The following is a 20,632-nucleotide window of genomic DNA, read 5'->3' as shown; positions in this document are numbered from 1 at the left end:
AGCACTAGTTCTGAAGTCAGGAGGACCCGAGTTCAAATTTGGCCTCAAACACTTAGCACTACCTAGCTATGTGACCCTGGACAAGTCACTTAATCCAAATGCCTCAGGGGGAAAAAAAGCTGACAATGTGATGTCTGCCTTGTTTAGTTAGTATTTCAAGCATTACATTTTTTTTAAATAGTAACTATCTATTCCAAATTAAAAACTTGTTTACTACATACAGATACTGCATATAAATAATTGGGAGGGGGGAATCTCCTAAATTCATTTAATCCATACAAAATATGCTCACTTTGGTAAGGGGAAAAAAAGCAACCTTAATTTCATATGATTGACTTTTCTTAAAATCATAAATACACATGCATTTTCTCAAGAGGTTTATTTAAAATTATTTTATTAAACAATTATGTTTTATATGTCATCAGACCTTACCCCTGAAATGTAAAAATAAGTCCACAAAAAAAAATCCAGTTTGAGGTATTGAAACTGAAGGATAATATATATGAACAATGCGATTTTTCTTTATAACATGTTTACATTCTAGAAATGAATATCATTTAGGGGTGCATTACCTTGCATTTCCAAGCTTGTGAAGAGTAAAACTATGTATCTATTGTTACATTGCAACATACACCTCTAATCCTGCTGATTCATGCAGCATCATACGAAGTATGAACAAAACTCATCCATGAAAAAAGAGAAAGTTCCAAAAATATATAGCCAAAATACAGTAATGTGAAATAATTAAACAATTGCTAAATTGTAATTATTCTAAAAGTTTAGAAATTAAACTAACAGAAATCTAATTGGCTTCATAGATATAATTGTCTTCCTGTTTATGGATACCTATTCAATCAATGTGTCCATGACAATTCAAATATATGATCCAAAGCGAATTAGGGAGTGGGGTTGAGATATGCAATTCTGATTCTTTAGACTTAAGGTTGTATAGCACAGTCTGTTTTTTTCCTTAGGACATTCTTTCTTTCCCCATTTCCACCCCTGTCTCAAGGAGGAAGGAAATTTATTAAAACAGAGTTCAAGATGATCACCTCTTGGCTGAATTAAAACAACACATGGTGAAAGGGAGATTGGAGACTTTGAAAGACTTATTTTTTTTTTCTATATTCAAGACATTAACCAGATGCTTGCCAAATCCTCCTTTACCTTACTAATGCCTTCCCAAAAAAAAGTGGAAGGTTGAAATAGTTATATAATTACGTCCAGAAAAGTACTTTCTCCTGAAATACAGATAAATTGTAGGAAAATTAGATTGGGGACCCGAATAACCTGAAAAAATTACATTAATGCTCCATTTGAGTGTGTAGGCACAGAATTTTAAACAAGAATTCTAGTAATTTGCATCTGGCACAGTAATTTGGTTCCTGAACAACATGACAATTTGTGAGCAGGAATTACTTTATTTTTTTTCCCCAAGAAAACTATTACTTTTAAAGTGGTACTTGATAGCATTTGGATCTCCAGCACCTAGCAGCCTGCCTGGTGCATACAACAAATATTTCCTGATTGATTGACAAGGTACTGGACAAATCGCCCACGCTAAATTATTTTATTTATCAGTAATTATGAAGGATATAGGGTTTCATGCACTTTATTGCCTGCATGTCTTCTAAAAGGAGGGAAAGTTAAAAAAAAAAAAAAAAAGATGGCTGGTCAAAAAGAAAACTTTTAAACAGTTAAATTATTTTTGCAATCTAATATTGTAAAGAAATACTGTTGAATACAAAGGATATGATCTAAGAAGACTTATTGTAAACAAGGAATCTCAAGAGTTTTATTTTGCCTTTGTAGTAAATGGTTGTTGGTTATTGTGGGACTGGCACCAGACTTATGTTGATGAAAAATTTCTGTGTAGACCCAAGGGGAAAAAAAACTAGCCTAGGAAGTTTACATTCAATCAACTGTAGGGGAAGGACATATTTTTGTAGATCCATTGAGGGGACATCATACTTATTTGGGCTACATGATGGGGAGAATTTATTCTCCATTTTCTGATTTGATTCAAGAAGTGGAATAAAGAGAAGGAAAGAAAGGAGGAGGAATGAGGACCAAGGGAACAGCAGTTGAGCTGTTTATCTCAGAAAATTGGTCCTGTTGGGGGCTCCCTCCAGAGCCAGAAGGATAAAAATTGATCCCATTCATTCTTATGTAAGTAAATAGCAACCCTGGGCCACTTAGTATAATTTGGAGGCTACCACTCTTTTTCACTACTCACTGAAGAAAAATGGATACTAGAGGCTATACTATACATCTCTCAGGAGGGTCCCTAGGAAATGAACTGTTGCCAGCTGTGGAAATCAGCCCAAAGCACAGGAGGTTAAAGTGAATAGCTATCAAGTTTTTCAGATTGGCCAATCTAATTAAAATGGAATCCCCAAGCCAGAAGAAGCTGTAAGCAACTTCAGCTTTAAGACCTTATTTGGAACTGTCTCATAGGGTTTTGCTGGGGGAAATGGGGTGGGAATGACAGATGGAGAGTAGGGAGGAATGCATCTGATTCCCCAATCTCTTCCCACACTCAATACCAGTCCATTTCTCCCTATAATTCACCCTCCCAAAAAAATAAAAGAAAAGAAAAAGAGGAGGGGAAAGGAGAAAACAGAGAGGAATAGAGGGAGAATTGATTTCACAGTAGGGAAAAAAAAAAGTCAGTGTTTTCTATCAGATTTAAGTCCTGATTTTTTTTTAACTTCCAGTTAGCACACCCCTGGGCAAACAAAGAGGTCTGATCACAAAACATAAATGACAATAGCAATATACTCTAAATTTCTTTCACTACTATCATCATTACCAGCTGCACAATAAAGTCTAGTAAGGACTACAAATAGAAAAGAGCTGGCATTTGATTTTGATGGAAAAATTGCTGCAGTCCCATTCACAATGGAACATATTATTGAAGGCAGCTCCCCAAATGTGAGGAAAACTGTTATGGTTAATCAAAAAACTGGATTTCTTATGCCATTTCAGCACTAAACTGTCAGGACCCCTTCCTATTCAAGAGGGCCAGAGAAACACATGAGAAGAGAAAAAGCTCATGACTCCCAGAATGACTAATCCAGATATCAGTGCACTGGTGATGGCATTCAACTGGAAAGGAGGCTCACTTGTGGAACCTGTGATGCAAAGAAAACACAGAAATGTTAAGATCCACCATGTCTCTCTCCCTCTCCAAAATCCCTACTGAAATGTCTGAGCACCATGTAGTAGCAAAAAGCATTAGTCCCAAGAAGTACACGACCTGTGTTTTTACTTTCTGACTTCAGTATCAATTAGCCCTTTGACCATTGAATTTCACTACTTCCCCACTCAATCTCCTCACCTACATAATAGAGATAGAATTTATTTTCTTTTTAAAAAAATAGTTTTTGATGATTATCTTTAAATATAATCATCCTTTTTCCAATATGATTTTCTAACCACCAATAGAACATCCTTATAAAAAAAAAGTCAACACTTGGCCGTATGTGATTGCATGCATGTTTCTCATTCTATTTCTATGATCTAGTCCTTCCCTAAAGAGAATAAAAAATATGCTTGATAATCAGGCAATCTAACAGTAGAAAAATGGATTGGAATTAGACTCAATGTAACCTATTTTTGCATTGACAATATTTAGATTAACTTACCAAGCTGTGAATTGTTGGTGGGTGTTTCATCTAAAAAAAGAAAGAAGGACATGCATTATATATTTTTGGCTAGAGATGTGTTTAGAAACTGCCTCCTGAGAATTGATTGTTAAATTTTTCAGGATGAGCATTTACATCTCTAAAAACTAGCAAATGCTAAAAAATCTGGGTTCAATTTTTTGTTTTTGTTGAATTATCTAGATTTATATGAGAGAGAAAAATGCTCATAAGGCAGATTAAAACTTAAAAGTATGTATAGTATTCTTTTTTCCCCCTCCCTGGGAGAGGTTTGTTAGAATTTACCAGTAAAACTCTTCCCCCCCCCCCCCCCGCACCTATTTTTCTCTCCTACCTTTCCCAAGGAAAATTAATCTATAATCTGCTTTCCACTTTGTTTCTTACCATCCCCTGGAAACCCTCACCACCAAAAATACTAAACTAATACAACCCTTAAATACTTGTCAATTCATTCTTGTCATTATTGATTCATCATTGTCTCTGATAGGCAGATTAGAGGAGGCATGAATTGTGAAAGCTGATTTTCATTTTTAATCTCTTTATAATAAACATTTTTTAAATGTTTTAGTATCTGTTTATACTTATTTAGTGTCTGTTATACTTCAACAAGCAGTTTAATTCTTTCCTGCCTATTCTACAAAAAATGCTAACCTATGCTGAAAGAAAAATCTACACTTAATAGCTAAATGAAAAGAGAAAATCTGAAATATGGTTAGCTTGTGTTTTATTTGTACTGGTAAATCAAAAACATGCTGACTTTTTACTTTTCCTTATTCAATTTTTTTTTTAATTTATGTTTTTACTTTTTGTTGATCTATAACTGCAAATATTTGAATTTGTATCATGTAGAAAGGATTGGGGAGGAAGAAGTTTCTATCCTGATTAGAATTTGTATAATGTTTTCTAGTACTATGTTTTGTTTCAAACCTTCATTTGTCAAAAACCCCAATGACAGTAAAGAGCATCTGTTTAAATCAAAGTCTATCAGCTTTCTTAAAAAAGAAAGAAAAAAAATTTAAGCATGGCAAAAAAAAAATTACTGCTTTGATTATAGAAGAAAAGAATGTCAAGTTTTAATTTATCTAGCTTTTTGATTACATTCAAGAAACATTTATTAAGCACCTTCTATTTGTAAGACTCCAGAACTAGGCATTAATTAGGATCTCAAAAACAGGGAAACCATGCTGACGAGTTTTATGTTTCTAATCTTAAATAGATAAAGAAGACTTCAAAACCATTTAATGGGAACAACCTTGTGGCATTTTATAAAGTGTGACTTTTTTTGTAAAATCCCCTGATGTTTGAGTTTTTAGCAAAAATAAATATTTACTCTGGTATTTTAAAACCTTTAAAAAGTCCTATTTTGAGATGAAAAATCAAGAAATGCAGCTAAGGAGATGGAAAAAAAGTTTAAGTTTTTCCTCTATGCATTTCCACCATTCTTCTTCTAGGTAAGAGAATCAAAAGATTTAGAAATGGACAACTGGAGAATCTCAAACCTCAAAGTAATTTGATAGTTTTTAGGGCGACTGGCCCCTTATACAAACAATGATCAATGGTAGTCTAGATTTGAAAAATTAAAATCAATAGAAAATGGTCAATCCTCATCTTAAGTAAAGGACTAAGAAGTTTAGTCTAAGGATAAGGTAGATATTAGTTTTAAGGCTATTATTTAACTAAAGATGTTTGGGTTTTTGTTTTCATTGTTTTAATCTAAAAAGTTTAGCAGTCATAGTTTGTGAACCTCTTGATATTATTAAGGAGTTTTCACAATATCTTTGCAAACAAGTTTTCCTGCATAAATAAAAACAGGTTTCTCTGGTTATAGGATTAAGGATTGCCAAGGATCTAAAAGAGGTATTTTTAAACATCTATGGCTTTTCAAAATATAAGAGCAGAGCAGAAGCTACTCTTCTTGTTTAAAAAAAAATATCCAAGCTTCAAACAGAAGTCAGAGAGAAGTTTTATTTGTCATGTGTCCCCCCAATAAAGCCACACCTGGCAAAGTTTCACTGGGTATTTGTCCCAGTGAAGCTTTCACCATAAAACTATAATCAGAAGAGCAGCATGTAGAAAAAACAACATTAAGTAGAGAATTCCCTTCCATCAAAGACTGGATGTATTCCTCCTATGGGTTTCTTTCTTTGTATACATCCTAACCAATTATGTTTCCCTATAGATCCACTGATTGATTGCATTGATGGCTGCATATTTTTGGGGAAGAGTATGCCATGGATTTGTGAAGTAACATTTTTATAGCTACTTTTTCCTACTATACTATTTAAATAAATTCTTTTGCTTTTAAACTAATCCCATCCTCTGGCAATGGGATTAATAGGAGTTTATGAAATCATGCTTTAGTGGTTTGTGGCTTGAACATGGCTCTGCTGGCTCTGAGGGATATGCTCTGCAAGCGGAGGTATACACCTAATTGCTATAGTCCCTAAAAATCCACACATGTATACAAAAAAAAATAAAAAATAATCCAATTTGCTGATCGCTTAACCAAACACTACAGAAAAAACTGGAAAGAAGATGTATAATTATTTTTCTATTACCTTATTACCTGGTACTCCTGGTTTTTCTTTTCTTTCATCTTCCTTTAGGTATACCAGACTTTGCATTATGGAAAATACTCTTTCCTGCTGGTGGTTTAAAAAATGCACCAGGGGAAGCAGATGAAAACTGTTTCGGGAATTAACATGATAACAGCTTGGAATACTATGCTTGATGGGTACTTCAAAGGAAACAGAGATGGATAAGAAACCAGTGGAAAGAAGGTAATAGAAGCAATGCCACCAGCCATTATAAAGTCAGTAATGACAGATAAAACTGTCCTTGCTCTGGTTTTCTCTCATAAAAAATGGTTGAAGTGCATTGAAAAAGATATACATCTATGCAAAGACATATGCAGAATTAACATTTTCCTCTCTTGACATAAGTAGACAAACAGTTTTAAAAAAAAACTTTACTAACCATGTGGTAAAAATGACATATATTTCAAATTCTTTAACAGCCTCCAAACTTTTTATCCTTATGCTGTGTTGCATTTGGATGAAAACTACATAAAATTACCAAGAAGCCACAGAATAAGAATCTTGGCTTGGTCTTCAGTATGAGACCAGGAATCCATGCTGAATTAGAAAGCTAAAATCAAACTCTTTTTTTTTTTAAATTATATGACCATAAGTACTTTTCTTTTCCTGAGACTGTCTTCCTTTTGTTCATCAAGAGAGATTTTAATTTTCATCAACTATATATTCATCTTGGTCATAGATTTATAGCTAGAATGGGATCTTAAAGAAAATTGAAACCAGCTCACTCATTTGGCAGGTGAGGAAACTGAGGCTCAGAGAGGTAGAATGATTTTTACAGGGTCTACAGGTCACAAGTATTTGAGTCAGGTTTTGACCCTAGTGCTGATTCCATGGCCTAATAACCTATCTCATTCCAGCTATAAATCTATGACCATAGCAGTATATAGTGTATATATATATATATATATATATATATATGTGTGTGTGTGTGTGTGTGTGTGTGTGTGTGTGTGTGTATGTATATGCTGTTTCTTCAGCTCAATATTTCCTATCTCTTAGCTCCATGTCTTTGCATAAATTACTTCCTGGTAAGCATTCTTTCCTTATTTTCACCTCTTAGAATTCTTAACATATTTCAGGGTTCAACTTAACTGTTTCCTCCAGGAAAGGAGGGGTCTTTCCTGATCTCCATATTTGTAGTGCTCTCTTCTCCCCCAAATTACCTTTATTTATTTATCCAATTACATATTTTATCTTCCATTGGAATATAAGTTATATCCAGCTTGGCTAGAGCATATGTATGTACATTATATGCATATGTATATGCATACGCATATGACTTTAGAGAGGAAGAAAAAGAAATAGAGATATGTAAATATAGTTATAAATGATAGAGACAGATAGATACAGAAAGATTTAGAGATGGAGATAAATGTAAATATAGATAAAATATATAGATATAGTTATAGATAACATATAGATTATAGATATGAACTATAACTCTTAGTTCAGTTCATTTAAAGCTATTGATACTTAAAACAGAACTAAGACTTTTCAGATACCCTATACACATACACAGTTGAGTTTATTTTGGGATATTCCAATGTGTGCATAAAAGATTAGTTCTCTCCTTACCAGTGTTACACATCATGATAAATGGCATCTCTTCCCAAATATATGTACTTTTTGGTCTTTTTTTTTTAAAGAAAGATAAGAAAAATCTTGTATGTGTGATTCAAACACGAGTTTTGAAAATTTTAATACTTAATAATCCAAAGACAAACTTTAAAAAGAAGAGTTGGAAGACAGAAAGAAAGAATGAGATAGTCTAGTATTGGAAATGAGTACAAATTCCATCACTTCTGCTTACTACCTATGTGATCTACGTGAACTTAGGTAAATCAATCCCCTCTGTCCATGCCTTGGTTTTCTCATCTGCAAAATTAGATTATAATGGATGGACTCTAATGTCCTTTCAAACTCTAAATATTATCTGTGAGCTACTCAAGTGCAGGAAGGATATACCACCTTGGAGAACCTGTTCTAGATAACATGCCGATGAAAAAGAAGCTTGGTCAAGAAATTCTGAGTATGGAATACAGGAAAGATGGAGCAACATATTAAGCCAATGTTTGGCTTTAAGGACAGCACCTTCTTCTTGAACCCAATTCTTGCCTCTAGACAATTATTCCAAAAGGATTTTGTTTTCCTCAAAGACTGGGGTCTGAAAAAATGGAATCTTGGGTAAAACAAAAAGGGGCTCCAAAAGGAGGTGATGTGTGTGTGTATGTGTGTGTGTGTGTGTGTGTGTGTGTGTGTGTGTGTGTGTGTGTAGTGCATAAATGATTAGACTGGACTTTTCAACCATATTGTGTATCTGTAATTTGCCTGAATTATTAAACTACTTACCTTGAAATAATGCAGTGGTTCTTCACTAATTAAGGAAGTAAATTTACATTCATGGTGATGTCTTGTTATTTGAGACTCATTGACAAAGAGCAAAATGTATATAGTCCTTGAATAATTATTTTTTAAAAAAAGAAGAATTTTCTTTTAACCCTTTACTGATGATAGCAGAGGCAACTATTACTTAATATTGGGAACTTGTTGTACAAGGGTCATATCCATAATGACTTACTACAGTTCTTAACCTGGGGTCTGTGAATTTTTTGGTTATTGTTTTTAATATTTTGATAACCATCTTTCACTACAATTGGTTTCTTTTGTAATCCTTTGCATTTTATTTCATACATTTCAAAATATTATTTTGATAAAAGGTCCATAGGTTTTACTAGACAGCCAAAGTGGCCCACGGCATAAAAAAATAAAGATCTCTGATCTATCGCTATACCTAAGCTTTGTTTGACCCATGTAATAAAAAGAATACTTTACTTTAGAAAGGTGGGAGGAGGGAAGGATGATTCCTACATACACAGAAAGGTCCAATTCCATCTATATATCACACAGTTCCATTTATATGTTTCCCCTTTCAGTCCCCCCAAGGTGATCCTGACTGCTTCCTAGAAATTAAAAACATTTTCTATTGTTCCCACTCAAAAGCAATCCCAAATATTGTCAATGCAAGCTGACTTTTCATCCTGTGTAATTCTACACACCAATTCTGCAGAGAGGCACAGAAACAAGAATTGGGCCTTTCACAAATTACAAGCCAGTATTTTTCAAACCACTCAAAAGCATGTACCAGATCCTCAGGGAGTCTGCACCAAGTCTGAAATTTCATAGTTAATACATTGCTGCATTATTGGAAAAAGAACCTAGCAGCCCTTTACTATATACAATAGCACATTTTCCCCTCGTCATCATAAATTATAGACGACTAAAAGGATTTCTTTGTTCCTTCAAACTTTACAAATGAAACACTCCACCTTCGTGCTGAAGGAAATTTTCAGCTGAAAAGCAGCTGTCATGAGAAACTGAAATAAGAGCATGATAAAGAGAGAATGACCAACATTTTAAAGCCTATGCCAATGCACAAAAGTGAAATGAGGAACTGAGGCAATTATTTGGATAACTTAGTCCAAAATCATTTCTTTTTTTTTTTTGTCTTAGCTAGCTTTTTCAGATAAATTTGGTTTTCTTTATGAGTAAAAGACACAATTTAATTAAAATATTACATTAGTTTACCTATCCTGAGATTATTACTATAGAAAAAAATTAAGGAATAAAATCAATTATATTCTCTAAGCCAAATTTGAACCACTTGAGATCATCTTTGAAAGTCAGTGAACGATATTATTGATTCAGAAATTAGAGAACCTGAGCCTAGTTCTGTTACTCATTACCATATGATAGGGTAAAGTCACATATATAATCATATACATAATCACTTGACCACTCTAGGCTTCATGTTCCTCATCTATGAAATTAGGGGGTTGATTTTGGTGATACCCAATAAGATTTGCTGCAAATTCTATGGTCTAATCCTAAACCTTTGTGTAAGAAAGCATCAACCTAAAAGTTTAAATAATATATCCAAGGTCACACAGCTAGGCCTCCTGACTCTCAGTACCAGAAATTTTATACTATATCATATGGCCTCTGGGCAGGTAGGTGGCCCAGTGGATAGAGTGCTGGCTTTGAGATCAGAAAGACTCATCTTCTTGAGTTCAAATCTGGCCTTAGAGGCTTACTAGTGTGTGACCCTGGTCATGTTACTTAATACTGTTTGCCTCATCTTCACAATGAGCTAGAGAAGCAAACAATAAACCAATCTAGTATCTTTGCCAAGAAAACCCCAAAATGGGGTCATGAACAGTCAGTCATGACTGAACAAAAACAAAAAAAGTTATAATTTCATCAAACAGAGCTCTTCCCTGCACCTCATCCCAGTGACTTAAAGCATCATTCCTCTTCATAAGCATGTAAGAAAGGAGAGGAGATAGAGTATGTCTCTCTTCCTCCTCCTTCTCCTCCTGCAGTGGTAAGGCTATTACCCTTTATATGAAAGTCAAATAAACAGAGTACTGCTGTGCAATTAGAGGGCTGGAGAATGCTTAGAGGTTTATCTTAACTTTCAGTTAATTAGTTCTTTTAAGAAATGACTCTGAGCTCTTCTAAGCAGCAAAAGAAGTTTCCATTTTGGAAATTCCTGTGAGTACAAGAAAAAGCAGGAGTTGTCCTACCACTCCGGGTAATGATGGGGCCAGCAGAAACGACAGCATTTCCCGAAGTACTCTGGGGGCTCCATGTCGTCCTCCTCCCCACGTCTCTTCTTTCTCTGGGACTGCAAATCTGAGGTGTGAATAAAAACAAATAAAATTCACACTGAAGCACTGCCTGTTTCTTTATGACCATTTTGGAAAGGAGGTTCCTCTGGACCAACAGCCACACATTTGATTTTATTTCGTGTTCATTTGTGTGTGTATTTAATTACTTGGCATGTCCCCGTTATGTCTTTCTTCCCTTGGCTTGGGTCACATTTCTCATTTCCCACCACTCCAATTGTGCTTTGCTTCATTAATTTACATAGCTCAGTAGATCTCCTGAATGAAAGTTTTGTTTATTAAACTTTTCTAAAATTATTTTATTCAATCCTTGAATAAATCCATCCACTAAAATTCTATTAAGTAGCAAGACAAAGTTATGTGAATGTTCCTCTTAATCCATTCTAAATAAGTGAGAGCATAGGATCATTGATTTACAGAAGAAAAGATCACTGGCTCTGGAGTACTGGGATCTGGTTTCATATCCTGCCTCTGATCTTTACAAACCCCTTGACTTCCCTATCTTTAAATCAAAAACCTCCAAGGGATTTAACATTCTTCACTAGCCATTGGCTCAGATCTCTCTTCACTCCAATACATGCTCTACTCAGCTCCCAAGGTGACTTTCCTAAAAAGCATATCTGACCATGTACTTCTGCTCAATAAATTCCAATAGCTCCCTGTAGTCTCCAGAATCAAATATTTAAAACATTGTTTGGTTTTTAAAGCCCTTCACAACCTAGCCTCTTTGGGCCTTTCTAATTTTTTTATGTTTTGTTTCCCTCCATCTAATCTGTTCTCCAGCTACAAAATCTCATCTCACAACATCTCCTAGCTCTATGGGAGCTGTCCCTCACAACTGGAATTCTCTCCTTCCTCTTCCCCTGCTCCTGGTTTCATGGGTTCTCCTCAAGAGTAGCTTAAATACCCCTTTCTATGAGAGGCCTATCCTGGTCACTCCTTGCCTCCCAGTGCCTTTCCTCAGAAATTATGTAGACATAATGTATTTTTGCTTTTCTTTGTTTCCCCATCATGCTTTCTTGAAAATGCATCTTCTTCAGGAGGTCTTTTCCCTACTACTTACCCCTTCTTGTGCTCTCCCTCTGAGCCTGTCTTCTGCATACTCTATGCATATGTTACATGAACCTAGTCTATATCTTGCTTCCCCATTAGACTGTGAAACCTTGAGGGAATTAAATCAACAATCACATATTAAAGTGTCTGCTATGTTCTTCTGAAAGTTTTCCTTATTTACCATAATCTTGGATCATTCCTTCTGTTGATTATCTCCAGTCTATTTTGTATATATTTTGTTTGCACATTATTATGTGTGTGTTGTCTCTCTGCATAAAACTGTGAGGTCTCTAAAACAGGGACTGTTTTTTCCTTTCTTTATATATTTGCAGAAACAGAGCTTTTAGCGGGGACTTGAAAGAAATGGTGATGACAAGGAAGAGAATTCCTGGCATGGGAAAGAGAATGTTTCTTCTTTTCTTGTTTGTTTTTTTTGTTGTTCCTTTCTTAATATGCTCAGCCCTTAGAAAAGCTCTTGGCACATGGTAATGATTTAAAAATGCTTATTGATATTGAACAAGTGGTGACATATGATTGTGACAGAATTCTATTATGCCATAAACAATGACAAAGGAGATTGTTTCAGAAAACACTGGAATATTTATATAAATTAATATAAAGTGAAGTGAACAGAACCAGGAGAACATTGTACATAGTAACATCAATATTGTACAATGAAAACCTATGAAAATATTAATTACTCTGATCAATACAATGATCCAAGTCAATTCTGAAGGACTCATAATAAAAAGTACTATCCACCCACCTCCTGAGAAAGAAATGATGAATTTTGAGTGAAAACTGAAATATGATTTCTTCACTTTAAAAATGTTTGTTGAAAGATCACTATTTTCAGTTTGTCTCTAGACAAATCAATTCATCTCCTAAACAGTGACCTTATTCGTAAAATGAAAGGGTTGGACTACACTACTTTGGAAGTATCTCCTACCTTTAGATACATGATCCTAGAAAAAAGCTAGAAGGGATTGTAAGGGTCATCTCCCACTCTCATTTGAAGATCAGAAAAGTGAAGTGCTTTGCCTAAGGTTTCATAGGGGACAGAGATAGGATTCAAACGTAGGTAGGTTCATTTTCTTCAGTACCTGTACAAATTCAGAGTTAGTTTTTTATTTTATTTTATTTACATTGCATCACAGTTGTCAAATCCAAATAAAAACAACTGGTGTTTTAAAGCAAAATTGCTAAAGATCATAGACAGAACTAACACTAGCTTATAATGAATGGTTTTTCCCTCTTTTTGGGAAATAAAAGGAGTTGTGTTCATCCCTCTTAAAAACCTTCTTTCACCCAAGAGCCAGGTGTGCATACAATTGAAGTGGAAGAGTGCCCCATCCCATAATTCTACTTTTCTAGAGTCTACCTCTCCACCACCAACTCAATGGAGACAAAGGGTTAACATGATCTTCTCTTGGCACAACTATATACACACTATCCTCAACACAGCCATTTTTACCCCAAGAAACAAGTTCTCTGATATGTCTCTTCTCACAAAAAAGAAAACAGGGATAAGAGCAATAACTATGATTTCAGAAGTATAGACAACTCTCAGGGAAGAAATCCTTCTATCAACTTTGGTTGGAAATTTGAAGTCTAAGTGAATTGTGTAGAGAAGTAAAGTTGGAGAAGGATTTTTTTTAAGATTAGGAAATAGACACAGGGGTAAAATGTCTTGTCCAAAGTCACATAGCTAGTATAGTGTTAGAAGAAGATGTAAACCTAGCTCTCCATGATTCTAAGTCTAGTTTTAGATCAACTGTACTATATTTCCTCTTATAGGAAATGCAAACCAAGCCAGTATCTGTGCCAAAAAAAATCCCAAACGGGGTCACTAAGAGTCATACACAACAAAAAAATGACTAAACAACAACTAGAACTAGAAGATTAAGTGACATGACCAAAGTTTCACAGCCAGAATGTGAGCAGAATTTGAGAGGACTAATAATAAGAGATGGTCATTGTATTCATTTATTTAAAGGAAAAGAAGGAAAAGGAAGAAAAATTAGATTCATTCTGCTTGGACCCAGAGGGCACAATTCCTCACAAACAAAACTTGTCCTCTTTTTTTTCCCCAGACCAATCAATCAACAGATATTTATTAAGTATGCCAGGAATTGTACTTAAATGTTGGGAATACAAAGAGAGGCAAAAGAAAGAGCTCTGTCCTCAAAAAATTTATAATTTAATGGAGGAGACCACTATATATAGGCATGAATTTGATAAGCCAAATGGAAGAAGCCGATCTTTCGTTCCCAGGAAATGAGTCTGTATTTCAAGAGTAAATGGCCCTTTGTGTGATCTCCAGAAATAGCTCTGCCTCTAAAGCATAAGGCTATGATCTAAAGACAGGAAGACTCCTTGGGGATACTGCTTTAGTCTATTGTACAAGAGGCATGGCACATTTTATTTTTAGGTGGCCAATTGGTCTATCACACAAAATGAACACCTCTTCCGAGTGCTGGTCTGTAGTTGCAGTACTAGAAATCAGTGAACACTTACAGGAGTGAGGAAAGGGCAGTCCTCTGCTCTGCACAGTTTGGTCACACAATGAAGGAAGACAGTGGACATCTTCTGATTTTTGTGTTTCACAAAACGGAATACCTCGAATGAAAACCGGCCTTGCTGGCTCTTGCCATTTTCAATGACAGTTGTCTGCGGATCTTTGTCACAGCTGTATTTCAAGAGACACAAAAACTGGGGCCTTACTGTGGAATATAACAACGTCTCACATTTCTAGAGTATTTTAGTGTTTTCATCACAACTACTCTATGAATCAGGGAGTACAAATATTATTATCCCAACTTTTTTTAAGACTAGGAAACAGACACAGGGTAAAATGTCTTGCCCAAGGTCACACAGCTAGCAAAGTGTTAGAAGAGGATATAAACCCAGATTTTAAGCCTAGTGTTATATCAACTGTACTATAGTTTCTCTTATATGAAGTACAAAATCACTGCACTTTTTAAATCTATTTCCACAGCAAAAAGAATACAGTTTTTGAGGGCTGATGAAACCATTCTTCCATTTTGGGGATATTTAACAAGATAATAAAACACGACATTAGACTAGAGCCTTAGCTACATAGTTAATGTAGCTAATCCTAGCTAACTCACATTTTCATATTACTTTATTATGGTCAATTTTCCTTATGTAACTTGAAAATTGAACAAAGAATGTACAGAGCTAACCCTGTCTGCTTCATGGCAGTCATGTGTGCTAGATCAGTGCTTAGATGCTGTGGGAATGACAAATGCTCTAGATAGACCCTTTCAGCAGGTCATGCATGACTCAGGGCTTGGATGCTTTGCCAATAATGATGTCATCTCCACATTGGCCATCAAGAAAAAAATCTTTAAAATCTTTAGAAAAATCTTTTAAGAATCTTTTTAAAAATCTTTAAAATCTTTGAAATCTTTAGAAATCTTTAAAAATCTTTAAAATCTTTAAATCTTTAAGAAAATCTTAAAAAAAAAAAAAGAGTGACTTTGTCCCCATTTCTCTCTCCCTTTGACTGTCCAGGTGACATCTTATGACTGAAATTTCCAAGAAGCATAGTCTTTTCTCTACCTTACCTGCCATGTGGTACTGAGTACATGGGATCTAGAAAGTCCTAGATGCCTCCTCTATTTTGTAGGGTTTTTCTCTGAGTAAAAGTAACTAAACATCTGCTGGAGGTGTCCATGCTTAGAAGTGATCCTAGAGTGACCCAGAGGATCTTTTAATCTCTTGGTCAGAGCTGACTCACGGCAAGGGGAGTTTCTGCATCAAAGACTGCTTACAAAAGGAGGAGTCCAATCCTTTACTTGATTGGCCAAAATACAAGGACTTTATGGAGACAGCATAGAACCAAGGTAAAATGAAACAATTTCTGCTCAGTGAACCCACAAACTATTTCTATGTTCTAAAGTATTTTAAGTTAACTACTTAAAAGGATAAAATACCAGTTGTTACTGAATAATGGCTTAAGTCTTTCTGTCAGTGTAGACAGATGAATCTTTGTGTCTATACTTGGGAGACAATAGGCATGAACCAAAATTCAAAGTTTATGTAATTTTCCATATCACAGGCTATGAGTCGGAGAATGTAATGAACCAAATAACTTGAATAAAAGGAGAGTAACTTCTTTCAATAAAGGCTAGATTTCCCCCACCCCGGTCCTCAAGACTGAACATTGTGTCTGGACAATATACATGAATTTAGAACAGGGGAGGCCAGAGCTCAAAAGGAGAAGGTATGATGCCCTACTATTTTGGGCTCACCAATGGTTCTGTTGTGAGACTTAACAACAAACCTGTGAAATTCTTGTCCAAGCAGAACAAAAGTGGGTTCATTAAATCTCCTTGATCTAGTTGCTAGGAACTATCCTAGCAGATTAAAAATAATGAAGCAGATGCTTTGTGCTTCCCACCATGATGCTTCTTCCTATCCAAAAGCTATAGGTAATTAAGCCAATTGCATTTCATGTTCCAAATTTGGGTAGATTAAGTCTACAATCAGATTCCTTATTTATACTATTGAGTCCTGTCCTGTCCAAGATCTGAACATTTGAAGGAAAGACTGAGAATTTTTATGGCCATGACACCCTAAAGAATGAAGACTACTGTACAATCCATCATCATTTGCTAGAGACTAATAATGAAGTTGTTGGCTGAGAAAAGTGAGGCAGTAGGCTAAATGGGACTTGCTGTGAAATACCTTGATAAATGAGATGAAAATGTTTTTTGCCCTAAATTATCTGAAACATTACCCTCATTTTTCTCCTTTCTTTAAAAACAATAGCTAGCATTTATATAGTATGTTAAAGTCTGAAAAACACTTTACAAATATTATTTAAGTTTATTCTTGCCTGAAAGATAAGGCTATTATAAAATCCATTTTATAGTTGGGGAAACTGGGGTGGATAGTGTTAAGTGTCTTAACCAAGGTCACATAGCAAGTAAGTGACACTGGATCTGAACTCAGATTTATCATGACTACAAGTTCTGTACTCTATCCATTGTACCACTTACTTGCCTTCTTTAATAATTATGATGTAGCCTAACAGAACAAAGAGCTGACAGTCTTCCCTTTTCTGGAAAAATAATTAATTCTTCACCATTCTCTAACATTTTCCCCTCTTTTCTTAATCATGAATCAGCAATTTTGCCAGGTAAAACTTAGTCCTCTCATTTGACTTTGGCCGACTCAACAGTCAGTGTTGATAATAACTCTACATAGTCAATATAAATCCAGATTTGAAACCCTATTTAAAAAAAATTAGTTATCTGGTGTAAACTTGCTATTTCAGACAAGCACAGTTAGATTTTTGGTACAGATAGGAAACACCTACCTAAAGAATAAGTCATATCGTATATCATCATTTGGATTCCCAGATGGGGTAGTGTAGCAATAGTCCATCAAAACGTTCCACCTATAGAAGGAAACAAGAATGAGGTCATGTCACAGTCACCTATTTGTGACAGGAACTACAAGTTTAAAGAAAAGAAAAAAAAAATAATTGCCTGAATCACCTGGATCAGTTTTTAATATAGAGAATTTGTCTACTTCTATTTGAAGATATAATAGTAACTCAAATTTCTATACTCTTTTACAACATACTTCCCTGATAACATCTCTGTGAATTAAGCAGAAATATATATGTTATTATTCTTTGATTTACAAATGAAGAAACTAAGGCAGAGTAATTTAGTGAACTGCTCAAAATCACATAAGTCTAACAGAGTCATCATTCAAATCCAGGTTTTATGCCTCCAAATCTGTCTTTACAGAGGCTTTAAAGATTTCCTGAACACAGAACTCAAGAGTCCCAGGAGCAAAGAATTATTTTCCCTCAGCATTTCTCATTTGTTTTCAGGACTAATGTTACAATTCATAGAAATGTCATGGGTTCATGAGTTAGCAGATTAGAAGATAGGAAAAAATGGCTTCCAAAAGTAGAATCTATAGATGTCCATGTGCTCCTGCTTATTTTGACTCATGTCTTTCAATATATTAGTATTGTCTTTTTTTGTTGTTTATTTTGTTTTGGCAAGGCAGTTGAGGTTAAAGGACTTTCCCAGATTTGAACTTAATTCTCCTGACTCTAGGACCAGTGCTCTAACCTCAGACACTTAGCACTTCCTAGCTGTGTGACCCTAGACAAGTTACTTAACTCCAATTGCCTCAGCAAAGAAAAGAAAAGAAAAAAATTCTCTAAATTGCTATTGTTTAAAGAAGTTTAAATTAAAACAAATTGAGGTACTAACTACCTTACACCTATCAGATTAGCTAAAGGTGACAGGAAAAAGTAATGATAAATGTTAGAGGGAAGGTGAGAAAATTGGGACACTAATGCATTGTTAGTGGATTTGTGAAATGATCCAGCTATTTTGGAAAGCAATTTGGAACTATGCCCAAATGGCTATCCAACTGTATATGCCCTTTGATCCAGCATTGTCAATATTGAGTCTATATTTAAAAAAGAGGAAAGGACCCATATTTGCAAAAATGTTTATAGCGACAGTTTTTGCAGTGGAAAGGTATTGGAAATTGAATGAAAGTCCATCAATTGGAGATTGGTTAGATAAGTTACTATACACAAATGTAATGGAATACTGCTGTTCTATAAGAAATGATGAGCAGGATAATTTCAGAAAAACCTGGAAAGAAGTGAACTGATGTAAAGTAAGCAGAACTAAGAGAATATTTTATACACTATCAGCAAGATTATTGATGATCAACTATGATAAACTTAGCCCTTCTCAGCAATTCAGTAAACTAAGACAATATCAATAGACTTGCATGGAAAATGCCATCTGCATCCAAAGGGACAACTATGGAAACTAAAAGCAAATTGAAGCATACTATTTTCAATTTTTTTGTTTGCTTTTTTGTTCTTGTGGGTTTTTTTCTTTCTTGAGGTTTTTCCCCTTTTGTTCTGATTTTTCTTTCACAATATGACTAATTGGAAAAATGTTCAAAATGATTGTAAATGTAAATCTATCTAAAATTGCTTGCTATCTTGGGGGAGAGGAAGAAGAGGAAGAAGGGAGAAAATTTAGAACTCAAGCATTTTACAGAAATAAATGTTGAAAACTATCTTTACATGTAATTGGAAAAGTAAAATTTTATTGAGAGGGAAAAAAAGAAAAGAGGGGTATTCTTTAACTTGACTCCTTTAGGGAGCCTACTTATCAATGTCATTTTTCCAACATTTGCTCATATTATGTTTTTGAATCTCATTTTCATAATTTTCATAATATTTCAAACTGTTTCATTATTATTATATATGTTGTTACCTGTGATGTTTGATAACACTATTGGAATTATTTGGGGGCACCACAAACTATGCCCAAGTAAGATGGTGAATTTAATTGATAAATTCTGATTTCTCCTCTGTCTACCTATCCCCTTCCTCCAGCCTCCCTATTTCTGAGACACAACAACACTGAAATTAGGCCAATTAATAGTTCTGCAATGGCATCTAAGTGTTCAAGTAAAAGATTGAATGGTCAATGAATGAGACAGATTTCATTGTTGTCTTATTTTAAGAAATTGCCACAGCCTTCAGCAGACACTATCGTGATCAGTCAGCAGCCATCAACATCAAGACAAAATCCTTCATTAGCAAAAAGATTTCAACTCACTGAAGGCTCAGATGATAGCATTTTATAATCAATAAAGCATTTTAAAATTGTTATGGAAAAAATTTTAGACATAATATTATTGCACACTTAATAGGCTATAGCATATTGTAAAAAAATATATTTTACATGTATGGGAAAACAAAAGATTTGTATAGTTCACTGTATTGCAATATTTACTCTATTATGGTATTCTAGAACTAAACCCCCAATATCTCTCAGGCACGCCTGCATATAATGCACTTAGAAGCAATGTGGCAGAGATAAGATCCCTAGTTTTGTCTGGATTTAAATCTTGCTGTGTTACTTTCTCCCTTGCTCTGATCAGTTCACTCCTTGGTATCTTCATTTCCTTACCTGTTAAAAGAGAGAATTGGGTCTAGACTATTTTAAAATCCTTTGGTGCTCTAAAATTTTATGTCCTATTGTTAATGAGTAAGAATATATAAGTATATAAACAAATATATATGAATATATATACATATATATAAAACAAACAAAAAAAAAACCACCAAACTTCATTTCAGTTTTCTTATCTGTAAAATGGGTATAATATAACATCTACCTCCCAGTATTATGAGGATTAGATGAAATAGTATTTGCTAAGCACTTATAAAAAATGCCTGGTACTTAATAGGTGCTTAATAAATGCGTATTCTGTTCCTTTCCTTGATGTTTTCAAGAAGCCTGTCAGATTCCAGCTGTTTGCAGTATAATTTTTAGGGGTTTTTTTTGTTCTGAGAATTTTTTAGACTCATGTCTTATTATGTCAACTGAAGAATTTAATAGGAGAATTCTTATTTGTTAAACAGTGGCCCCAGAAGGCATATAGAAGCTGACCCCCTCACTCAGGAATAATTTAGTATTTCTATTTATTTACACAGCCAGAAGGGTAGAGCACCGAGTATTTTATAAATTGAAATAAAAAATAAATGAACTAACTTCATAATTCATAAGAATTTTGAGTAACTAAATTACTTCTTTTTTTACAA

The 20,632-nt window shown here is 34.5% G+C and overlaps 1 protein-coding gene across 1 annotated transcript in view; it reads right to left on the bottom strand.

Annotated features, from left to right (window-relative positions):
* Positions 1-2,898: 2,898 nt before the first annotated feature.
* The window catches only part of ZPLD1 (zona pellucida like domain containing 1), a 106,466-nt gene continuing 88,732 nt past the window's right edge, over positions 2,899-20,632 (bottom strand). Inside the window, 6 exon segments of the mRNA XM_074301077.1 lie at positions 2,899-3,050; positions 3,052-3,134; positions 3,648-3,677; positions 10,846-10,954; positions 14,518-14,689; positions 17,348-17,428. Coding sequence (XP_074157178.1) covers positions 3,012-3,050; positions 3,052-3,134; positions 3,648-3,677; positions 10,846-10,954; positions 14,518-14,689; positions 17,348-17,428 — 514 coding nt within the window. The 3' untranslated portion in view covers positions 2,899-3,011.

The sequence above is a fragment of the Sminthopsis crassicaudata genome, chromosome 3 (genome assembly GCF_048593235.1).
Source record: "Sminthopsis crassicaudata isolate SCR6 chromosome 3, ASM4859323v1, whole genome shotgun sequence".
NCBI lineage: Eukaryota > Metazoa > Chordata > Mammalia > Dasyuromorphia > Dasyuridae > Sminthopsis > Sminthopsis crassicaudata.
The sequence above is the reverse complement of the archived record's forward strand: the minus strand, read 5'-3'. Positions and strand labels throughout refer to the sequence as shown.